The sequence below is a fragment of the Rana temporaria genome, chromosome 6, assembly GCF_905171775.1.
Source record: "Rana temporaria chromosome 6, aRanTem1.1, whole genome shotgun sequence".
Lineage (NCBI taxonomy): Eukaryota > Metazoa > Chordata > Amphibia > Anura > Ranidae > Rana > Rana temporaria.
Window position 1 is genome coordinate 187,552,854 of NC_053494.1, and position 20,988 is coordinate 187,573,841.

Below are 20,988 nucleotides of genomic sequence, written 5' to 3' on the forward strand. Positions count from 1 at the left end.
ATTTACAAGCGGTTGTGGAATTCTTGCATAGACACTTTTAGGTAGATTCACAAAGAGTTAGGCCGGCTTATCTACAGATAAGCCGACCTAACTCTGAATCTAAGCCGACCTATGTTTAAGTGTATTCTCAAACAGAGATACACTTAAACATATCTAAGATAGGACGGCTTGCGCCGTCCTATCTTAGATTGCAATGTTTTGACTGACCGCTAGGTGGCGCTTCCATTGCGGCCGGCGTAGATTATGTAAATTAGGGGATACGCCGATTCACGAACGTACGCCAGGCCTCCGCCGTCGAATTACGTTGTTTCCGTAAGGGATAGGCCGCCTAAAGTTAGAGCTATGCTCTAGTGGACTAGCCAATGTTAAGTATGGCCGCCGTTCCCGCCGCTAAATTAGAAATTTTAACGTCGTTTGCGTGAGTCGTCCGCGAATCGGGATTTACGTCGTTTACATCCGCGTCGTAATCAATAGGCCCGTACGGCGTACTTAGCCGCAATGCGCCCTGGGAAATATAGGCGCCCGGCGCATGCGCAGTAAGAGAAAACGAAAAAAAAACTTGAGGTCAAGCCTCATTAGCATTAAACACGCCCCCCCCAACCCATTTGAATTAGGCGCCCTTACGCCCGCCGTGTTTACACTACGCCGCCCTAAGTAAGGAGGTAAGTGTCTGAATCATCTACTTTCCTCTCTTACTTAAGGCGGCGTAGTGTAAACACGCTAGGCTACGCCGATCTTAACTTTAGGCGCCCCTACGTGAATCTACCTAAATGTGCCCTTGTGTCCAGAATACCAACATAGCTGCAGAACGTAGACATATATCATTGAGCACATAAAGTGACTGAAGTGCCTGCAAATGCAAAATTTTAAATGCTTCAAAATGGTACTTAAAAGCATTTAAGGAATGAATGGCAAGCACCGGTATCAGGGATCATTATTACATGCAGGTGTGTGCTCTAGTCAACAATAACTTGCTGGGTTGGGAACAGATGAGTATAAGACTAAAGGAGGAGGAGTAGCAATGCTATAAGGGTAACCACACCAAAGTTGCAATTACACTCTAATAGACCTGTACAGGCACATTGGAACAGAGTTGATTACTTTGCTCTCCTTACGTCAAATTGTATATAAAGGTTCCTAAATTTGAGTTGTTTTTTACATTTTAGTAGCATTCACGATTTGAGGTTCATAAGGTGGAAAAATAGCTAATATTTTAAGCTTGGCTTATATATTAACAAATCTTTTTTTATCAGACCATTCCATTGCTTTGTTATCCATTACTGCAAGTCTTGGATAACCGCTTATGTTATTGATGGTTCATCCTCATTCATGCTATTTAATGTGTGGCTTCTCATTGCAAATTTTCATCTCATAAACATTACTCTACATGGCTGTAGGCTTTGCAATGTAAGCAAATCATTTTAGCTTGGTGCTATTAGACCCTTGACCCATCAAGTGCTGGTGAGTATGTACTTAAAGTTATTGTTAATTGTTATCTGACAATGATGCTTACTATGGCTGATGTATTGTACAGCACAATTTTATTTCTTTGTTCTTAATTTTAAATAAACATTGTTACCTCTAATCTGAATGACCTGTATACCACTCTTAGTACCTGCATAGAACATTAAAGCTTGTGTTCACAAACATTTATTGTGGTTTAATGGCTTTTCTTTCCCTTGCAATTAATGTACTGTAAATGCAAGAGCAGCTCATGTTAACTCAGAGATAGCTCAAAGGAGCAACATAAAGCAAATCAAAAGCAAATCACTAGCATACCAATGTATTAAATTAAAAGCATTATAAATGTAACTAGCTCACAAAGCATCTAAAAACATCAAGTAGTTGTCTCAAAATATTCTCTTTACAAAAACTGAATGCATACCTTAAATATGTGAGAAATAGGTGGACTGGCCACTTTACTAATGGCCTGGTGGTGTCTCTGGTTTCAACCGTTTGCCAGTGGCGGCCGGTGGAAAAATTCCTTGGTGGGGGCGGCAAACAGTATACCAACCCCACCAATCTCCCCCCCTGTCGGTCGGTCGGTAGGTAGCACTTACCCCATCACAGGGCAGCTTCCCCTGCTCGGCGGCGGCGGCCTTCCACTTCTGATTGAACGGATTAAGGATCAGTGTATCAACAGCAAATATTCCTTTGCTGTTTTAACACACCTAGGTGGCCTTTGGACGCATCCTCTGCAACCCTTATTTTGAAGCCTATAAGAGCCTCTGGCTCTAATCAGGTGCTTCCAAAAAATAATCTAACCACTGTAATTCATGCGCTCAGTGCTCTGAAAGGGGCCGGACTCATGAATAGGGGGTAGGCGCAGGGGCCATGGATAGATTCATGCTATGCATGAATCTATGCATTAACCATATAGGGGGGTGGCGAGGAGAGAGGGGGTGGTGCCCGGGCTCCCCTCATGAACAGGTTGCCACTGTCTTTTGTGTTACAGTGACCATGCTATCGCAAAGTTAATTACAAAAAAAACAATTGCCCTGTAAAAAAGAGAAGGGTTGCTTCATTGCTCTACAGCTGATGCAAGTATTTTTTACTTCTGGTTGTGTGAATACCCTCCCAACCAGCTGAACTCAGTGGTGCGCATTACTGCACACGCTATATGGGATTTTAGTCCAAACACTCATCTACCAAAGGGAGATTTACTAAAACTGGAGTGTGCAAAATTAGGTGCAGCTGTTTTGTGGCATGTCATAGGAAATAGTTCAGGTATGTTTTTTTTTATCCATTGACGTCCACCAAGGGGCCCATATAAATCAAACACATAGTTATTGAGACCCACCCTTGGCAATAAGCCATGTGCTCCTGGACTAGCTACAGTTGGAAAATGGCAGGCTCTTCTCAACCCTCAGTAGATGCTGAGCTCTAATTTGAGAAAACACAAGATAAAAAGGCGAGTAAATGTATGAAAAGCATTGGAAACAATTGCATAAAAAAAAGATGAAAATAGAAGTGCATACTGTAGGTGTGAAGCCAGCTTTGGGGAATAACTGAATCAAGTCCACAAAACCTCTCAGAAAATCAAATGTCGGTTTTGTGCAGACTGACCTAAAAGAGGGACCAGTCCGTGTTTACAGCGGCCTGTGTTTAGATAAATATACGTTTGAAAAATAGCTGCATTCTACATCTGTTTTAGTTCAACACTAAGCAAGCTACAGCCCTCTAATTTCCCTTGCTTTTGCTTTATGGCAAATTTATTGAAGATCTTCAAAAATAAAAGTTTTAGAATACTATAACCATCAATCAATGAAAAATATTTGACTTTTTTTTTCCGTTTGCACAGCCAACGACTGATGCCCCTAAAGCACCAGTGGCATCGGCTGCTCCCGGCGAAAGAAAGAGAAAAATCCGTAAAAAGGTGGACACATCGAAGTTTATGACGCCTTACATTGCACACAGCAAGAAAATGCAGGAGATGTTCAGTCAGGTGAGATTATTATTTCTTGCTTTATTTGAACAGAATACATTCCATTTTAATAGGACTTTCAACTTTTTATGCTAATCTCCTGGGGGAATGTGTCTCAGTTACACTTTATGTACCCCAATAGTGACATTACGTTGTGATGTATAAATGTGATGGTGTCCTGCCATCTAGTGGACAAATGGTATTAACATGTCACTGCCTTAAATTTGTCATTAATATTTGATTTACTTTTTACTAGCAGACAGAAGTAACCTTCACTCAAAATGCAAGAGGTGACTTACTGTAACATTGGACCTCCAGTTCACAATAGGTCAATGTACGCCTAGTAGGATGTCATCCACCAGTTCTTGGTGGTCACTGCTCTGTGCCTAGTATCCATTTTACATTTTACATTACATTTACATTTTACACTGCTGGACATCCCAAAGAAACCCTGTCCACACAAGAGGTTTGCTGAACTTCCAGATGAGCATCTCATTCAGGAAGAAAAAGGAACACAAATAGTGAAATTAAAGTCTGAAGGAACATCTCTTTGTTTGAAATGCACAGAGCAAAGTCCGGAGGCAATGAGTCAAATGCTGCATCTTTTCATTAGATGTTACCATTTTTTTTAGTTTTATGCTTGTTCAAGTTCCTTTTGTGTAGATTGGGTTTTCCCAGTAGAGTTGCTACAAGGACCAGAGCAGTGGCCACCTTGAACCAGTGGATGACATCATGTTAAATGTATATCAACCTGTTCTTAACCAGAGGTCTAGCGTTTAGTTTTGGGCAGAGGTCAAATGTTACTTCTCAACCAACCCACTCAATTGTGAAATATCTCTACTGCATTGTCTCAGAATAATTTTTTTTTTTTTTATTCTAGCATAAAATTCGGCATCGTAGCGCGAGCTACAGTATGCCGGTCTTACATTTTTTATCCCCGTACTCACTGTTTAATCCTACCTAGACGATTCCGACTGCCCACGGGGAATGGGCGTTCCAATCCAGACGGAAAGTGATTGACGGCCGGCTCTGGCACGCCACGCTTCTCCGGAAATAGACGAAATAGGCTTGGCTCTTCACGGCGCCTGCGCATAGCCTGTGCGCAGGCGCCGTGAAGAGCCGAGACCTACTCCGGCTGTCTTCGGGGAGCGTGACGTGCCAGAGTCGGCCGTCAATCACCCTCCCTCTTGCTAGGAACGCCTATTCCCCGCGGCAGACGGAATCGTCTAGGTACGATTAAACAGTGAGTACGGGGATAAAAAAATGTAAGACCGGCATACTGTAGCTCGCGCTACGATGCCGAATTGTATGCTGAAATGTTGTTCAGCAGGGTGAACCACCGCTTTAATGTTATATGGACCATATACTAGAGCAGATACATTTAAATTTTCAGTAAACAGGAGCAAAGAAGAAAGTACAAAGCAGAGAACCACAACATAAAGTACACAATTGATTCTGATCAGTTGCTATTGTGAATGCACCGATACCAGTTTTTAAAACCCGAGTACAAGTACCGATACTTATTCTCAAGTACTCGCCAATATCAATTACCAATACCTATTTTGCCGCTTGGATGCATTTTTTTCATGTTCACACCTGTGTATTTTGTCCTGTGATGTGAACTGTTTAAATTGTTGCCACTCAAGTAGCAGGGTCACTCACTACTATGACTTTGTGATTAATAAGTAAAGACCACTAAAGGTGTGAGTGCTGCAAGTCTTTTGTTGCTTCCAAAGCAGAAGTGCATTTATAAGTATAAATATATCTCTGTGCTGGTCTGGTTTGGAACTGCTGCAACTCAAATCTTGGAAGAGATAAAATGGTGCGCTGTTCCTTTAAATTAGTGAACTCTTGCGATGAGATACAACAACAAGCAGGTAAATAGATTGATACAATCACTTCTATAAATGTGTAAATATATTCCTCTCCATGTCTGCCAGTTTTCAAAGGGAATTGATAAAGTGCTCCGTCCACAAGAAAAAAGGGATGGCCTCTTACCAGATCAGATGGATCCCTATTAGACACCTTCCACGCTGGGGCCGTCCGAGCGTTAGCGGGAAAGTGGTGCTCATAGCCGAAGAAGGGGTTAAAAGTGTTGCGGCATTTTGGAAGTGATTTTCAAGCATTTTGGAAGCACTGCCCATTCATTTCAACAGGTAGGGCATTTTGGGAACGCTGTATACAGAGCTCCCAAACTGCCCCTAAGATGCTGCTTGCAGGACTTTTTCTAACGTCCTGCAAGTGCATTGCTCCAGTGTGAAAAGTCACACTGAAATGAATAGCAGGCGGTTTTCAGGCTCTTTACAGGCACTATTTCTAGTGCTAAAACACCTGAAAACTACCTCAGTGTGAAAGGGGTCTTACAGAGATCAGAAGAGCTTGTGCAGGAGTAATCACAGATGTGGAGATTTCAAACAGTATGTCTTGACATGCTTGCAGGGATGAACTCCATGTATTCAAGGATCATAAATGGAAAGGGAGAAGCAGAGGTCCTGTGCATCCTAGATCACCATTTCAGGTCTGATTTCAGCCCGAATTTGTGTCTGAATTTGATCAAAAGACACACAGGGCTCCTATGCAAATTCACACTGAAGCCGCAGCAGAGATATGTGAACGGGCTCAAAATCTTTTGCTATTACGAATTGGATGATTGGGAACCCACATTCACTTCGAAATGGTGTGAACCCAGCCTGAATCAGCCAACTTTTTATTAAAAGATATACAAGTTACACTTACATTGAGGTTGAAAAATTAAAGCGTGAATTGTATCCCTAGCGGCAGTGTCAACCTGCCAGCTAGCTCAGATAGCGTTGCAAATACTCTCCAATACGATTTTTTGCACAATGCATTTTTTACTGGATTTTTTTTTCACTAGTGATGAATTAGAGTATATTTATATACATTATTTGTTTGAGCACTCGTTATAGAAGTGATTGTATCAATATATTCACCTACATTGCTTGTTGTTGTATATCCTCACATGAGTTCACAAATTTAAAGAAACAGCGCACCAAAGCAGAGGCGCATGCCCGGCTCGCCTTTCGAGATCAGCAGGGAAACATGGATGAATGGCTCCACACTCCGGAAGGATGCCAAAGTCTTTATTGTAGTGATCAACAAATAAAAGCATATACAGCACAGCGAGCACCAGGACCGTGCAGCCATTCTTCCTTTTTTACTTGCATTGACTTCTGTTAAATGAAGTCACAATAAAATCGGAGGTCCAAATTGCACTGATCTGTGGCTTTGAAATCGTGCTGATGTAGCACGATTTCAAAGCTCAGATCGGTGCAATTTGGACCTCCAATTTCATTGCAGCTTGCGACTTTATTTAACAGAAGTCAATGCAAGTCGCAATTAAATCACAAAAACGTATTGGTTTTAGTATTGAAGCATTTGCACAAGTACAAGTACCCCTGCAAAAGCTTAGTATTGGCACAGATACTGGTATTTGTATAGGTGCAGCGCTAGTTGCTATATATGCTACACTTAATAATAAGGAAACCATGTGTAATCGAAAAATGTTTGGGTAAACCTTTTCCAAAAACTATTGCATTGAAAACTAAAATTTTGTGCCCCAACCTAAACTAATTTCAAAGCAGTGCTTAGACCATAAGACCCCCTCCATTGAAATGTGACTGATTACTTAAATAACAACTCATCTTTCTCTTAGAATAAATATAAAGAAAAATTTGAAAAACATCGGGGAGAGCCTTATGCTATCACAATGGATACTCCTGAACTCAGAAGGATCAAGAAGGCCCAAGACCAGCTGAGTGAGGTAATTCCATTTACTGTATAAAGAATGTATGGGGAATATCATTTCTGGCTTACTTCAGAAAATGCTAGTCAACCAGTATATTGGTACAGATATGGAATAATCTGATAGGGTTAAGGGTACGAGCCACATGGGAAAATGAAATTAGTAGTCATACAATTTGCAGCATAATGAAATTGGTGTACTACAAATGCGATACAAGGCCCCTCCCACTCTGCAGAGAGGAAGAGAGAACATTTGGAACCTGGTGGATCATATGAGATAGATTTTTTTATGAACCCAGTGATTAGTTTGGAGGGGGGGGGGGGGTAAGGGATGAGTTGCATTCCCAGCTATCAGCTTTAATATTATAACAAATTATGAACCATTAATGCTTGGGTTTCTTGGGTGCATGAACGGTCCCCAAAGCTGACAGATCTTCTGTACATAGAATTATTGCAGCAATTTAAAACTTCATGAGTTTGAGCTTCTTTTGAGCAGGCTGGAAACTTCAGGTATTCCAGCTCTTAAAGACATATAAAAAACTCCTGAATTATTCTCCCGACAGTTTTCCACCTGAATTATATTATCATTTTAATGAGGACTTGACTTTGGGGCCGGGTTCAAACTGGTACGACAAACTCTCCAACATTGGGAGCTCGTGTCGCATGACGTGTGAAAATCAATGATTCCCTATGAGAGCCGTCTTAACTGGTCTGACACAAGTCGGTCCGACTTTGAAAATGCTCCCTGTACTACTTTGGTCCGACTTTGGTCCTACTTCAGCCCATTGAATACCATTGACGTCGGATCAAAGTAGGATCCTTGTCCTAACCATCTGACTTGTGATATCCGACATGGTGATTACAGCAGCAGTGAGGCTGGGTTCCTACACAAGTTGGTCCGACTTTGAAAATGCTCCCTGTACTACTTTGGTCCTACATTGATCCTTCTTCAGCCCATTGAATATCATTGAAGTCGGACCAAAGTAGGAGCCTTGTCCTAACCATCCGACTTTTGACATCTGACATGTGATTACAGCAGCAGTAAAAGGAATTTATCTCGCTCTGGGATTGTTTTGATTGGTCAAAGAACAAGTCAGACTATCACAAAGTGAGATCAAAGTAGTATCCTGTTCATGAAAGTAGGATGGATGTAGGACCAATGTAGGATCAATGTAGGACCAATGTAGGACCGATGTAGCAGCGCAAAGTAGGATGAAACTCATGTAGTATAGTGTGAACCCAGCCTAATAGAAATTTATGTCACACTGGGATTGTTTTGATTGGTCAAAGAACAAGTGTATCTCAAAGTCGGAGCAAAATGTTATCTTGTTCATTCAAGGCTTCCAAGCGGATGGAAGTAGGACCAAAGTAGGACTGATGTAGGACAGATGTAGCAGGGAAAGTAGGATGATATAGGTATAAAGGTATGTTCTGATTACAATGTTCTTCTAATATAGGTGAAGTATCGTATGGATGGCAATGTCGCTAGAACCAACTGCCACGTAGATGGACAAGCCAGAGACATTGAACACGCTAAAAAAGTGTCTCTGCAATTGAGCAAGGTAAGTGAGCTTGATGTCCACAGGTAGATTCTCCCTCTGTTTGAGTGCCAGTCTTAACCAGAATACTCTGCTGTTTTAGGTTCTATACAAGCAGAATTGGGAGGATACTAAGGAGAAGTACCTGTTACCTCCGGATGCACCAGAGTTGGTGCAAGCTGTGAAGAATACTGCAATGCTCAGCAAGGTAAGTATTGTAGAACACTGCCGTATGTTTCTCTATTTACTTTTTTTAATCTACTAAACAATGGTATGATGGTGAGCACATGTCTGTCAAAATAATGGAGGTAGGGTCTGAATGCCAGCTGCTGGAAGCAAAGCAAGACCAAGGAAGAGACTAAATTCTGCATCAGCTCCACCTTCGGTTGGTTGTTTTTGTTTTTTATCTACTCTAGTCTACTAAAGATTATTGATATTTAAACATGAACGGATCCTAGCAGTGTTCTTGTCTCATGCGAGCTCTTGCTGCTTTGACACTAACACAAGCGTCCACATACTGGATATTCTGATTTTACTGACTTTGAATGATGTGTCCAGAATCGTTATGCAAGTACATTATACACTATTTTAGGCTCTAACTCCCTGATGAAGGGGATTGTTTGTGGCCACTGAAACATGTTGGCTGCCTTTTGTTTTCTTCAGTTCACTTCTATAATCACAAAAATACTTTTAGACTCTGAGAAGCATTTGTTTAGCGCTCCTTCTGGGTCAAATTCACATTGATTCCTCAATTCAGGTGACCGCTGCCCCTCAGGAGGGTCCCCGCTTGTGGAAACCTTTCTGCCAAACCTAAACCATCAGGCTGAGTTAAAAACTTCAGTTTGTATTGGTTGGAGATTCATTATAAGTACTCTACCCCTAGCTCTCCTTGGATATTACAAGAGAGGATTGCCACTTAAGAGACTGCTGCATGGTACAATACAATGTGTTAAAGAAGTGTTTCTCAAGCTTTTTCCAATGCCTCATCCTTTAAAATTATAGACAATCTCAAGGCACGCTTTAAAATTATGGACCCTCTCAAGGTACCCCATTCTAAAATGTTATAAACTATTCTAATAGTTTTACATAATGCAGCAACATCCACACCTAGAACACCCAACGTCAGAGGTAATTTATTCTTCCAAAGCAAACACACTTTTGCACACTGGTACTGACTAGTATGCCAATGTTTCTCTTCTCCCTCAGTTTCTCTCCATCAGTTAGATAATGTGACCCCAGTGCTAAGGGAGAGGGGCACAGGAGGGTCAAACAAGAATGCTGTGGAGTTAACAGACATCCTCCTTAACTGATGACATTGTTGGTTGTTAGAATGCCAGTGTCTAGAAAGTCATAATGGTGCATAACGAAAACCTGTGGCTCTTAAATGCAGGCTTGATCCACCTGCTGGCCTGTATACAATTTTTGATACATTTTTATGCATTTTCCTAAGGCACCCCTGAAGAAACCTCAAGGCACACCAGGGTGCCTGGGCACCCTGGTTGAAAAAGGCTGCATTAGAGATACATGCATGTTGCAAGAGATTTGTTTTGTTGGCAACTACCACCATGTTACAAAAGATTGTTGGTAGTGACTTCTAAAATATAAGAAGCTATTGCGGTTTTTACAATAGACTGAGAAACTCTTACCCATAACCCTACACGTTGGATATGATGTGGGAGGTTAGAGTTTGATCCCTTTTAGAAAAAAAAAAATCATATTTCCTTAAACCTTGACTGGAAAGACAGTTAATGTAGGTAAATCAGCTAATTGATGGGTGACAGACATAAAAGAAAGTGAGGGAAAAATACTTCCAATAAGGCACAGGCTAAAATAAAATCACATTTTCTAGTAGATCAACAATAAATCTCTGGCAGCATTTTGTAGTTACACCTGTTCCCATAAGGATGATGAGAAAGACAGAAACTGAAGACAAGGAACTATGAAAACACAGATGGTATTTATGGCCCAGACCTGTACAGACCCCTGCAGTATGTTAACTGCAGTTGCTGTTAATTCATGTACAATAGGCTGCCAATGCACTGCAATGATCCCAAAAATTCAGATGAACTTTGTGTTGGGAACATCATGCGCATTCTGATGCACTGATGTGGCTTTGCATTGACCACTACTGCACTTTGGAGTGTCATTAACAATGAATGGTATGTATGTTACCGTGCATTGCGGTTATGTGTATTTTACAGCACATTACCACGACACACACATCTGAATGGACCCTTAAAGTCATACATAAAAATCACTTTAACCAGGAGACAGACAACATTTTTTGGCTAGAGTTGTACATAAACATGAGCTTTTAATTTAAATGAAAAACTAAGTTCCAATGCCAAAATAGCCCTTAACACTTGTTCAGCCAACTTACCTGATGATTAATCTATCTTATCCCATAACTCCCGGCAGGATGGTAGTATATATGTCTTGTAGGTGTCTTGTGTCTAGCCTGTTTCCTTTTTTTTCTCTCACTTGTATTCATTCTGCCTTGTTTTATTCATATTTTCTTCTTGTTTCAGAAACAATATACAGCAGATTGGGATGAAGATAAAACAATGTATTTTCCTTACTCTGATAGTCCAGAACTGAGAAGAGTTGCTAAGGCACAGAAAGCTCTAAGTGATGTAAGTATAGCCAAAAGAAATTGCATCACGATAATATTTCAGTTATAATAGTTTCAAGAATTGTGATAGGGAAGACCCATTCTATGTAAATACGGATTCCAAAAATAATATGTCATACTTTTTTTCTTGTGTCTATTAGCTCACTGTGGCTATTTTCCCCACTTCCTGTCCCTGTGGAGCCTGTGCAAAGAACATGGGAGCAGTCTCCACAGAGACAGGAAGACACAGATATCAATAGACTCAAATGAAAAAAAAAGATATCCAAGAGGTGCTGGGACTTTAATATATATTTATACGAAGTAGTGAGAGGGAAAACACATTTGAAGAGCCCACTGACTCAGGTTATTGCTCACAACAGACAAGGCTACTCTCCAGTGGGTACCCCAACAGGTTACAAAAAAAAAAGCGCATACATATAATAAACATAAGCACGATAGAAATTAATTATACATGCGTATCAAGATAGTATATAACACCTACCAAGGCACAAATGTCGGCCGGAGAAATCATCATCTTGTTTGAGAGGTTGTGGGGGGGAAGAGGAACAATGACCCATATATGGTAGGAGTGCCCAAAAATACAGAAATTTTTGCAGGAAATTATACAACAGAGACAGGAAATGCCTAAAGACCCAGGAACTTATTTACTTCACAACACTAAACTTACAATAAAGCAATATAAGAAAACGGTGATTCCTAGCCTAATAAATGCAGCAAAATATTTGATTTCATAATATTGGCAATCTCCAGAAATCCCAACGATAAGAGACTGGGTTAAAAGGCTAGAGTTAATTTACAACATGGAAGTATTGTATCATTATGGAGAGTATTAAATAGAAAAATGTGTAAATATATGGAGGAGCTGCGTAGAGTTTAAGAGCACAAGAAAATACTCTACGTTGGTGGGAGTTTGAGAGGAGAAGGGGAGGCCATAGAGGAAAACAAAACAAATATATTAGAAAGAGGGATAATGGGGGGGGGGGGGGGAAGATTGTGAATTGTGAATAACGTATTTATATAATTGGAAAATGAATAAAAATGTTATTAGAAATAAATAAATAACATGCATACATGGAAGGAGCGACACACAGTATAAGAGAATTTTATCTATTGGTATTGTCAGGCCCGGATTTCCTCCTTTTGCCGCCCCAAGGCCAGGTCTTTTAATGCCGCCCCCACCTGCGCAGTACAGGGGGGACATTATCCGCCGGGGGACTTTTTCGTCAGGACACTGAGAAGCGGGGGGGTTTGGGGGGTTGCTGCCAAAAATGACATTGAGCATTGGGGGGTGCTGCTGCCGAACATGACAAAATTACATTGAGAACCGGGAGGGGGGTTGCTGCTGCCAAGAAATATCTCACCTCTTCCCTCTGTTTTTTCTCCTCTCACCATCCGCGTGACAGGGGGAACTCCCGATATGAAAGTAAAAGTGTCCTCTTCCTCTCAGCTGCAGTGCCGCCCGTGCACCCACTGCCGCCCTGAGGCCTGGCCTTGTTGGCCTTGTCTGGAATCCGGCCCTGGGTATTGTGCTAAACAACGGCCAATGTGTTACTAGAGTCAAATGTCTCCCCTCCATCAGGGCATTCAGTTAAAAATGAGAATCTTGAATGGACTCAAAATAAAGCTTTTGGGTCCTTTCATATGGGCATTCAGCTTTTTAGTTCAGTTAAGTCACTTTTTTTTGGTAAACAAAAAAGATCAAAAACAGATACGCAGGTACATTTTTATATCTGTTTTGATGTCTGCTGACAAGTGACTGAACTGAACTAAAAAGCTGAACTTTTTTGGGGTGAAAACCAGATGTCAGCGGATTGGATGTAAACGGATTTCGTCCGCTAACATCCATTTAGGGTTTTCTTCTGTCTCAAAAAAAGGAACTTAACAGAGGTGGATGTCAGTGGATGATCATCCGCTAACTTCTGCTAGCCCATAGACATACATGGATGGAGGAAAAGGAGGACATACGGAACGCCCGTGTGAAAGGACCCTTTCTCTGTGAATCTGTGTAGGGAAGCTAATTGTTGGTTTAGAATAATTATTTGCCAGCAGTATCAGCGTGAGCAATCAAGATAAGAAACATCTTTTTATCTGGATTGCTCACGCAGATACTGCTGGTAAGTAATTCTTTTATTCCAGCAATTTTCTTCCCTACACGGATTCATATGGCAAAGCTTTATTTTTAGTCCATTCAAGGTTCTAATTTTTTATCGAAACCTGAGGGAGTCCTTTGCCCGAAATGCGTTGCCTGTCTTTTTTCACAATACCAGTAAATGAAATTGATCTCTTTTATCTTTTGGTCTGGTGTTCCTTCCATGTATGCATGTTTTTTTTTCCTTTTAACATGAAAAAAATTGGACAAAAATTTCAATCTTTCCCTGGACTATCCAAAACAAAATAAGTGTTGCATTGAGCTGAGTTTTACCAACTGGCTGTCATCAACCACCATTTGCATATCATTAACTTTAAATTGGTTTTCAAACAGATCAATTATAAGAAAGGACATAATGAACAAATGCTGCAGTTCACACAGCTGGCTGATCGACCTGATATTGAAATGGCCAAGAAAGTGTCACAACAGCTAAGCGATGTAAGTTTTTCTTATTTTTCTTTTTGCCACTTTTGGCCATTTATTTTTTCTAGCAATTTCATGCTCTTTCCTTCTAACCTTCCTTACCTCCACTCTTGCTCTTTTTCTTCCATCCCACCCTTTCCTTAATTTTTTTATTTTATTTTCTTAAACTCTGACGTGTAACATGTGTTTTCTAACACAGATTAAGTACCGTGAGGATTATAAGAACAAGGTAAAAGGCAAATGGAGCCAGACCCCGTGTTATGAAATTGCAGTCGCCAGAATGAATTCCGATAATCTGAGTGATGTGAGTATATGAAAGACAATGCTGCAGAAGACGGTAATGTTGTGTTTGCCAACCTCTGTAGAACTGTTACTTTCCAGCATGCCCTCCTGGACATGGTCTTTAACACCTGTAAATCAATACTGAAATGTCAGCTTAGAGTACAGAACCCGAATTGATTCTAATTCATTTCCTTCTTTCAACAGATAAAGTATCATGAAGACTTTGAGAGTATTAAAGACCAAATCAACTTCATGCAGACAGATACACCAGGATATAAGCTTAATAAGAAGGCAGGACTGAATGCTAGCACGGTATGTGAAAGCTATTTTTCTACTGTAATAAAAATATATGTTACCCAAAAACCCAAACCAAAAATGTATTCTATTGTAGCTTACCAATCATTATATATGTTGGTTGCATTAGGTTTTTTTTAGGCTTTTTCCATTGGTGATCTGGTCAGTAACACACCTCCTATATTAGAATTCCCCTACTCTGGATGAAAATGAGCACTGGGGGCACAGCAGACAGCAGCATTGTCAGACTGGGGAGGGGAGGCAGTGTTAGATATACTACCTGATTTAAATATACTAACAAATCAGAGACAAACTCCAGCTCATACTTTATAATCCGTTACAGCAAACAGTTATTTTCCTTTTAGGATAAAGATTTTACATAAGTAAATAAAAGCTGATCGTTGTAAGCACCTGCCAGTGTAAATGGTTTGTCTCATTAATGTAAACTGATACATCTGGCAGAGAGCTTTTTCTTTTTAAAAACAACAGATATACTGGCCAGATCACCAGATGAAAATAAATAAAAAAAAAGCCTAAAAAAAACGACCAATACAGCCATCACATCTAAGAATCGGTAAGATGCAATATAATAAATGTTTGCTTTTGGATTTAATACTGCTTTAATATATATTTCTCAGCAGTTTGCTTGGAGTTTAGGTGATACCTTTATTGGCCAACATAGGTTATTAAAGATGTAAGCTTTTAGCATGCCTTAGATCCCATCTTTGGGCGTACGTATGAAGCATGAAGAAGGGATCCATGGCATCTCAAAAGCTTGCACCTTTAATAACTTAAAGCAGAGTTCCAATCGTTTAAGTTTTTTAAAAGTCAGCAGCTACAAAAAGTATAGCTGCTGACTTTGAATAAACAGACACTCACCTGTCCCACGATCCAGCGATGCGGCCACCTTAAGCCTCGCTCCTCTCCCCCTCCTCTCCAGGGCACCGTCATTGCAAGTGTGGGCACCCGGTTGTGACAGCTTGCAGCTTGCCAGCTGGGCGTGCACTGTGATGCGCTCCCTTAGTGGCCACGCAATCTTCTGGGACCTGTGATGTGTCCCAGAAGATTGCAGAGAGGGAGAAGGAGTCGTCTAGGTGGCAAAGCGACTGAAGCAGGAAGTGGGACAGGAAGTACCTTTCAAAACCCACTCCCCACCCCCAAAAAATTACATACCAAATGTGGCTTGTAAGGTGGGGAGGAGTGCTAAAAGCAGAAGTTCTGCTTTAAGGTAGCCAATAAAGGGTATGACTTGAAGTATAACACTAACTTATACCTCAAACGTCAAACATTCTGCATTACTTCATGACTAATGCAGTACAATACTGTACTACTGCTTTCTAATCTGTTTTCAACCCTTTTTTTTTTTACATTTACAGGTGAAATATAAAGAAGATTATGAAAAATCCAAGGGACCCACAGGTTACCATACTCTTCCTGCCACAGAAAACCCCTTGCTGAGGCAACTCAAAAAAGCTGGAAATTCCCTGAGTGATGTAAGTTTTAGGTCTACAGTTACACCAACAGTCTTTCAGACTGGCAAATAAATTATTCAGAGGATCTTATAAAGGATAAAGGTTCCTTTAAAGAAAAATGTAGGGACAAGGATGTGCCTATATGGCCAAACATATGGGCACTCCTCAAAATGATTGAGTTGATTTGTTTTAGTGAAGGGTACAGCAAACAAGGACATTTTACACAATTGTGTGTGTCCAACCTTTTGGCAACAGTTCGGAGAAGTGTCAGCATGAATGCGCTCCTGTGCACATAGCCAGGTCCAAAGTTTGACAAATTTAGTATGGAGGAATTTGAGTGTACTACACAAAGCCTTGACCTCAATGGTGTTAAAAAAACTTTGGATAGTTAATTGCAAGCCAAAACTTCTCATCCAACCTGACCTCACAAATACAGTTTTGGATGAATGGCACAAAATCCCATAGACACACTTCAAAATCACATGGAGAGCCTTCCCAGAAGAGTGAAGGTTTTTGGCAGACACATAGGTCTGTGTATAGGTGTGTGCAGCCTACTGCATTAGGGTGTGCACCCCAAAGTTCAAACACAGAGCAACAGAGACAGTAGCTAGCCAGCGGCGAGTCCTTTTTTATTATTATTATTATTATTAATATTTTTATTTATTTTTATTTATTTTTTTTAATTTTTTAACTGCCCTTTTGAGGGGCTTTGGCGAAATATCAGGGTTCTAAACAGACCCCTGATGTCTTACATTTAAGAGTGAAAAAGGGACTAAGGACAGGATGGAGGTCCAGATGCTAGAACTGATCCCCCTACAGTGCAACCAGAGGGAGGGAGTGGAGGAGAAGCCGACAGCGCTGAAATGGGAGAAACAAGGGGATCGATATCTGTAATAAGGTAGTGGACTCGGTACAGGAGGGTAGGCTGTACTGCCTTATCATTGGCTCTGGCTCACAGGGTGATTAGGGTGTGTCCAGGCACACCCGGCACACCCCCTGCGCACAACTATGTGGGTGTATGTGTGTGTGTGTGTGTGTGTTTGGGGCAGGGGGGTTTGCAATTCTACAATAGTGGCAATGGTTTTGAAATAAGATGTCCATCAAGCTCATATACGAGTATTGGTTATGTGTCCACTAAATGTGGCCATATAGGGCCAAATCCTCAGCCAGGCGGCGTAACTTAACTTTCAGCAGTTAAGTTACACTGACTTAAAGTTTTTACCTAAGTGCCTGATCCACAAAGCACTTACGTAAAAATTTCAAGCCGTGTAAGTTAAGTGCCGCCGTCGTAAGGCGTTCCTCCTCTCTGGGGGGCGTTTACAATTTAAATGAGGCGCGCTCCCGCGCCGGCCGTACTGCGCATGCGTGTGACGTCATTTTCCCGACGTGCATCGCGTGAACGTAATTGACGCCGGGCGGCTTTGTGGATTGCGACGGGACACTAAAGTTGCGACGGGTGAAAAAAAGACGCGCCGGGAAAACAAATACTTAAAACAAAAAATGACAGCGTCGCTCAGCATGCATTCCTGAGAGGGAGAACTCCATGCCAATTTTCAACGAAAAAACCGGCATGGGTTCCCCCCCCCAGGAGCATACCAGGCCCTTAGGTCTGTTATGGGTTGTAAGGAGACCCCCCTCTGCCGAAAAATCGACGTAGGGGGTCCCCCTACAATCCATACCAGACCCGTATCCAAAGCACGCTACCCGGCCAGCCAGGAAGGGAGTGGGGACGAGCGAGCGCCCCCCCCCCCTCCTGAGCCGTGCCAGGCCGCATGCCCTCAACATGGGGGGGTTGGGTGCTCTGGGGCAGGGGGGCGCACTACGGGCCCCCCCACCCCAGAGCACCCTGTCCCCATGTTGATGAGGACAGGACCTCTTCCCGACAACCCTTGCCATTGGTTGTCGGGGTCTGCGGGCGGAGGCTTATCGGAATCTGGGAGTCCCCTTTAATAAGGGGGCCCCCAGATACCGGCCCCCCACCCTAAGTGAATGGATATGGGGTACATCGTACCCCTATCCATTCACCTGTAGGCAAAAAGTAAAAGTTAATAAACACACAACACAAGGCTTTTTAAAATATTTTATTATTCTGCTCCTGGATGCCCCCCCTGTCTTCGTTATTAGCTCAATTACCAGGGGGGGCTTCTTCTTCCACTCTCCGGGGGTCTTCTCCGCTCTCCGGGGGTCTTCTCCGCTCTCCGGGGGGGCTTCTCCGGACTCCGGGGGGCTTCTTCCATCTTCTCCCCTCTTCCGCTCTTGACTCGGCGAACCCCGGTTCTTCTGCAGCTCTCCGGTGCCTTCTTCTTCAGCGCTGGCTGCCTGCTATGTTTGTGTGTTAGCTCGATTTCAAACAGGCAGCCGGCGCGGTCTTCTGTGGCGTCAGGGTCTTCTGTTCTTCTCCCCTCTTCCGATGTTGACTCGTCGCCTGTTGTCGCTGTAATGATGGAAGCGCGCCTTGCATCACATTTATATAGGCATCACCGTCCCATCATGCTCCGGCAGGTACCCACGTGGTGGGTGCCTACCCACGTGCACCCACCACGTGGGTACCTGCCGGAGCATGATGGGACGGTGATGCCTATATAAATGTGATGCAAGGCGCGCTTCCATCATTACAGCGACAACAGGCGACGAGTCAACATCGGAAGAGGGGAGAAGAACAGAAGACCCTGACGCCACAGAAGACCGCGCCGGCTGCCTGTTTGAAATCGAGCTAACACACAAACATAGCAGGCAGCCAGCGCTGAAGAAGAAGGCACCGGAGAGCTGCAGAAGAACCGGGGTTCGCCGAGTCAAGAGCGGAAGAGGGGAGAAGATGGAAGAAGCCCCCCGAGGTCCGGGGAAGCCCCTCCGGAGAGCGGAGAAGACCCCCGGAGAGCGGAGAAGACCCCCGGAGAGTGGAAGAAGAAGCCCCCCCTGGTAATTGAGCTAATAACGAAGACAGGGGGGGCATCCGGAGCAGAATAATAAAATATTTTAAAAAGCCTTGTGTTGTGTGTTTATTAATTTTTACTTTTTGCATACAGGTGAATGGATAGGGGTACGATGTACCCCATATCCATTCACTTAGGGTGGGGGGCCGGTATCTGGGGGCCCCCTTATTAAAGGGGACTCCCAGATTCCGATAAGCCTCCGCCCGCAGACCCCGACAACCAATGGCAAGGGTTGTCGGGAAGAGGTCCTGTCCTCATCAACATGGGGACAGGGTGCTCTGGGGTGGGGGGGCCCGTAGTGCGCCCCCCTGCCCCAGAGCACCCAACCCCCCCATGTTGAGGGCATGCGGCCTGGCATGGCTCAGGAGGGGGGGGGCGCTCGCTCGTCCCCACTCCTTTCCTGGCCGGCCGGGTAGCGTGCTTTGGATACGGGTCTGGTATGGATTGTAGGGGGACCCCCTACGTCAATTTTTCGGCGGAGGGGGGCTCTCCTTACAACCCATAACAGACCTACGGGCCTGGTATGCTCCTGGGGGGGAACCCATGCCGGTTTGGAATTTACAAATTGCCGTGGAGTTCTCCCTCGGGAATGCATACCAAATGCCGTCGCTTGAATGGGCCTTTACAAGGTGTGACTAACTTTACACTTTGTAAAAGCAGCCCTAGTTTTACACCAGACAAACTAACACTTACGGCGAAAAAACTAGGCACAAAAGCTTTGAGGATCGCCCTAAGTGCTAATTTGCATACTAACAGAGGCATTTCGACTCGAAATGCCCCCAGTGGCGGATGCGGTACTGCATCCTAAGATCCGGCAGTGTAAGTCCCTTACAGATGTCGGATCTTCTGCCTAACTTAGGAAAACTGCTTCTGAGGATCAGTTCCAAAGTTAGAACCAGAGATACGACGGCTTACGCCGGAGTATCTCTTTTGTGGATTTGGCCCATAGTGTCTATGAAGAACCCTAAGAGAGATTTATTCTCCCTGTAATGTCTGTAGTTGGTGGATGGTGGATGAAACTAGGTATGGAGCTTTCACCACTTACAACTCTACTATAACATGTTGTAATCTCATCTCTTACTCCTATTCATTCTTTCATTTCAGATATTGTACAAGCAATCGTATGAAAAAGCCAAAGGAAGCAGTATTAATTACTGTGACACCCCCAAGTTTCAGATTGATCATGTCCTGAAGAATTTTAGTGATGTGAGTATTGCTCACAGTTTCTGATGAACTGCAGTCTAGGAATTGATGACTGTGGTCTAGGAAATAATAATTGAGTACTTGGAAATTAGACAACTAATAGGAAACATGGGATGCTTCAGGAACCAATTCTGGCTTCAAAATAAGGTTTAAGGGAAAAAGTAAAGTGGAGAGTAATTAAAGGGGACAGACAAAAAGCATGAGGATTAAAGAGGTTGTAAACCCTCGTGTTTTTTCACCTTAATGGCAAGGAAAATGCAGCCCAATTGGTCGGTTCTTGTCCCAAGATGAGTTAAATAAAGTATAGTCTTTAGAATGATCAGGTCAACAGACACTGTTTCTCAATCTCACCATATTGCCTGCAACAAACAAACATTAGCTGTCATGTGTATAAGTACTTTTAAAGACCCATACCCATGTGCAGAAAATCATACAAAAAAATACAGATTTCAAAGCATTCGTACAATAATCTGATCGTTAGTACACAGCTTTTGTCTGAAATTATCCAAAGGGACAAACACGAAAATATTTCTTGTACAATACAAAATCATATGATTTTCATTTAATCATCACAGTTTATGTCTGAAAATACAATACAAATACAATACAACACATTATATCACTTACAAATTTTTATTCTGTTATACAAGAATTTTTTTCGAACTTTAGTAACCTCTTTATTTTTGGAGACAGGCATGCAAAAAAAAAAAAAAAACCGAACGATCATCTGTCCGATAATCTGTCCAGTAATCTCATTGTGTGTACCAGGCTTTAGATTCTAAAGAACTTATCTTCCAACTAAAATCTATACAATGTTTTTGACATCTCATCTATCGAACACTTTATATCAATTTTGTTGTGGGCCTTCTAGTACTC

General features: G+C 42.4%; 1 protein-coding gene across 25 annotated transcripts in view; it reads left to right on the forward strand.

Moving 5' to 3' along the window:
- NEB (nebulin) overlaps positions 1–20,988 on the forward strand; it is a 272,007-nt gene that overhangs the window by 29,996 nt on the left and 221,023 nt on the right. For all 25 annotated transcript variants that reach the window (XM_040357978.1, XM_040357987.1, XM_040357983.1 and 22 more), the window contains 10 exons: positions 3,302–3,445; positions 7,098–7,205; positions 8,644–8,748; positions 8,828–8,932; positions 11,253–11,357; positions 13,839–13,943; positions 14,128–14,232; positions 14,415–14,522; positions 15,881–15,997; positions 20,014–20,115. In XM_040357978.1, coding sequence (XP_040213912.1) covers positions 3,302–3,445; positions 7,098–7,205; positions 8,644–8,748; positions 8,828–8,932; positions 11,253–11,357; positions 13,839–13,943; positions 14,128–14,232; positions 14,415–14,522; positions 15,881–15,997; positions 20,014–20,115 — 1,104 coding nt within the window. The remainder of the gene's footprint in view (positions 1–3,301; positions 3,446–7,097; positions 7,206–8,643; positions 8,749–8,827; positions 8,933–11,252; positions 11,358–13,838; positions 13,944–14,127; positions 14,233–14,414; positions 14,523–15,880; positions 15,998–20,013; positions 20,116–20,988) is intronic.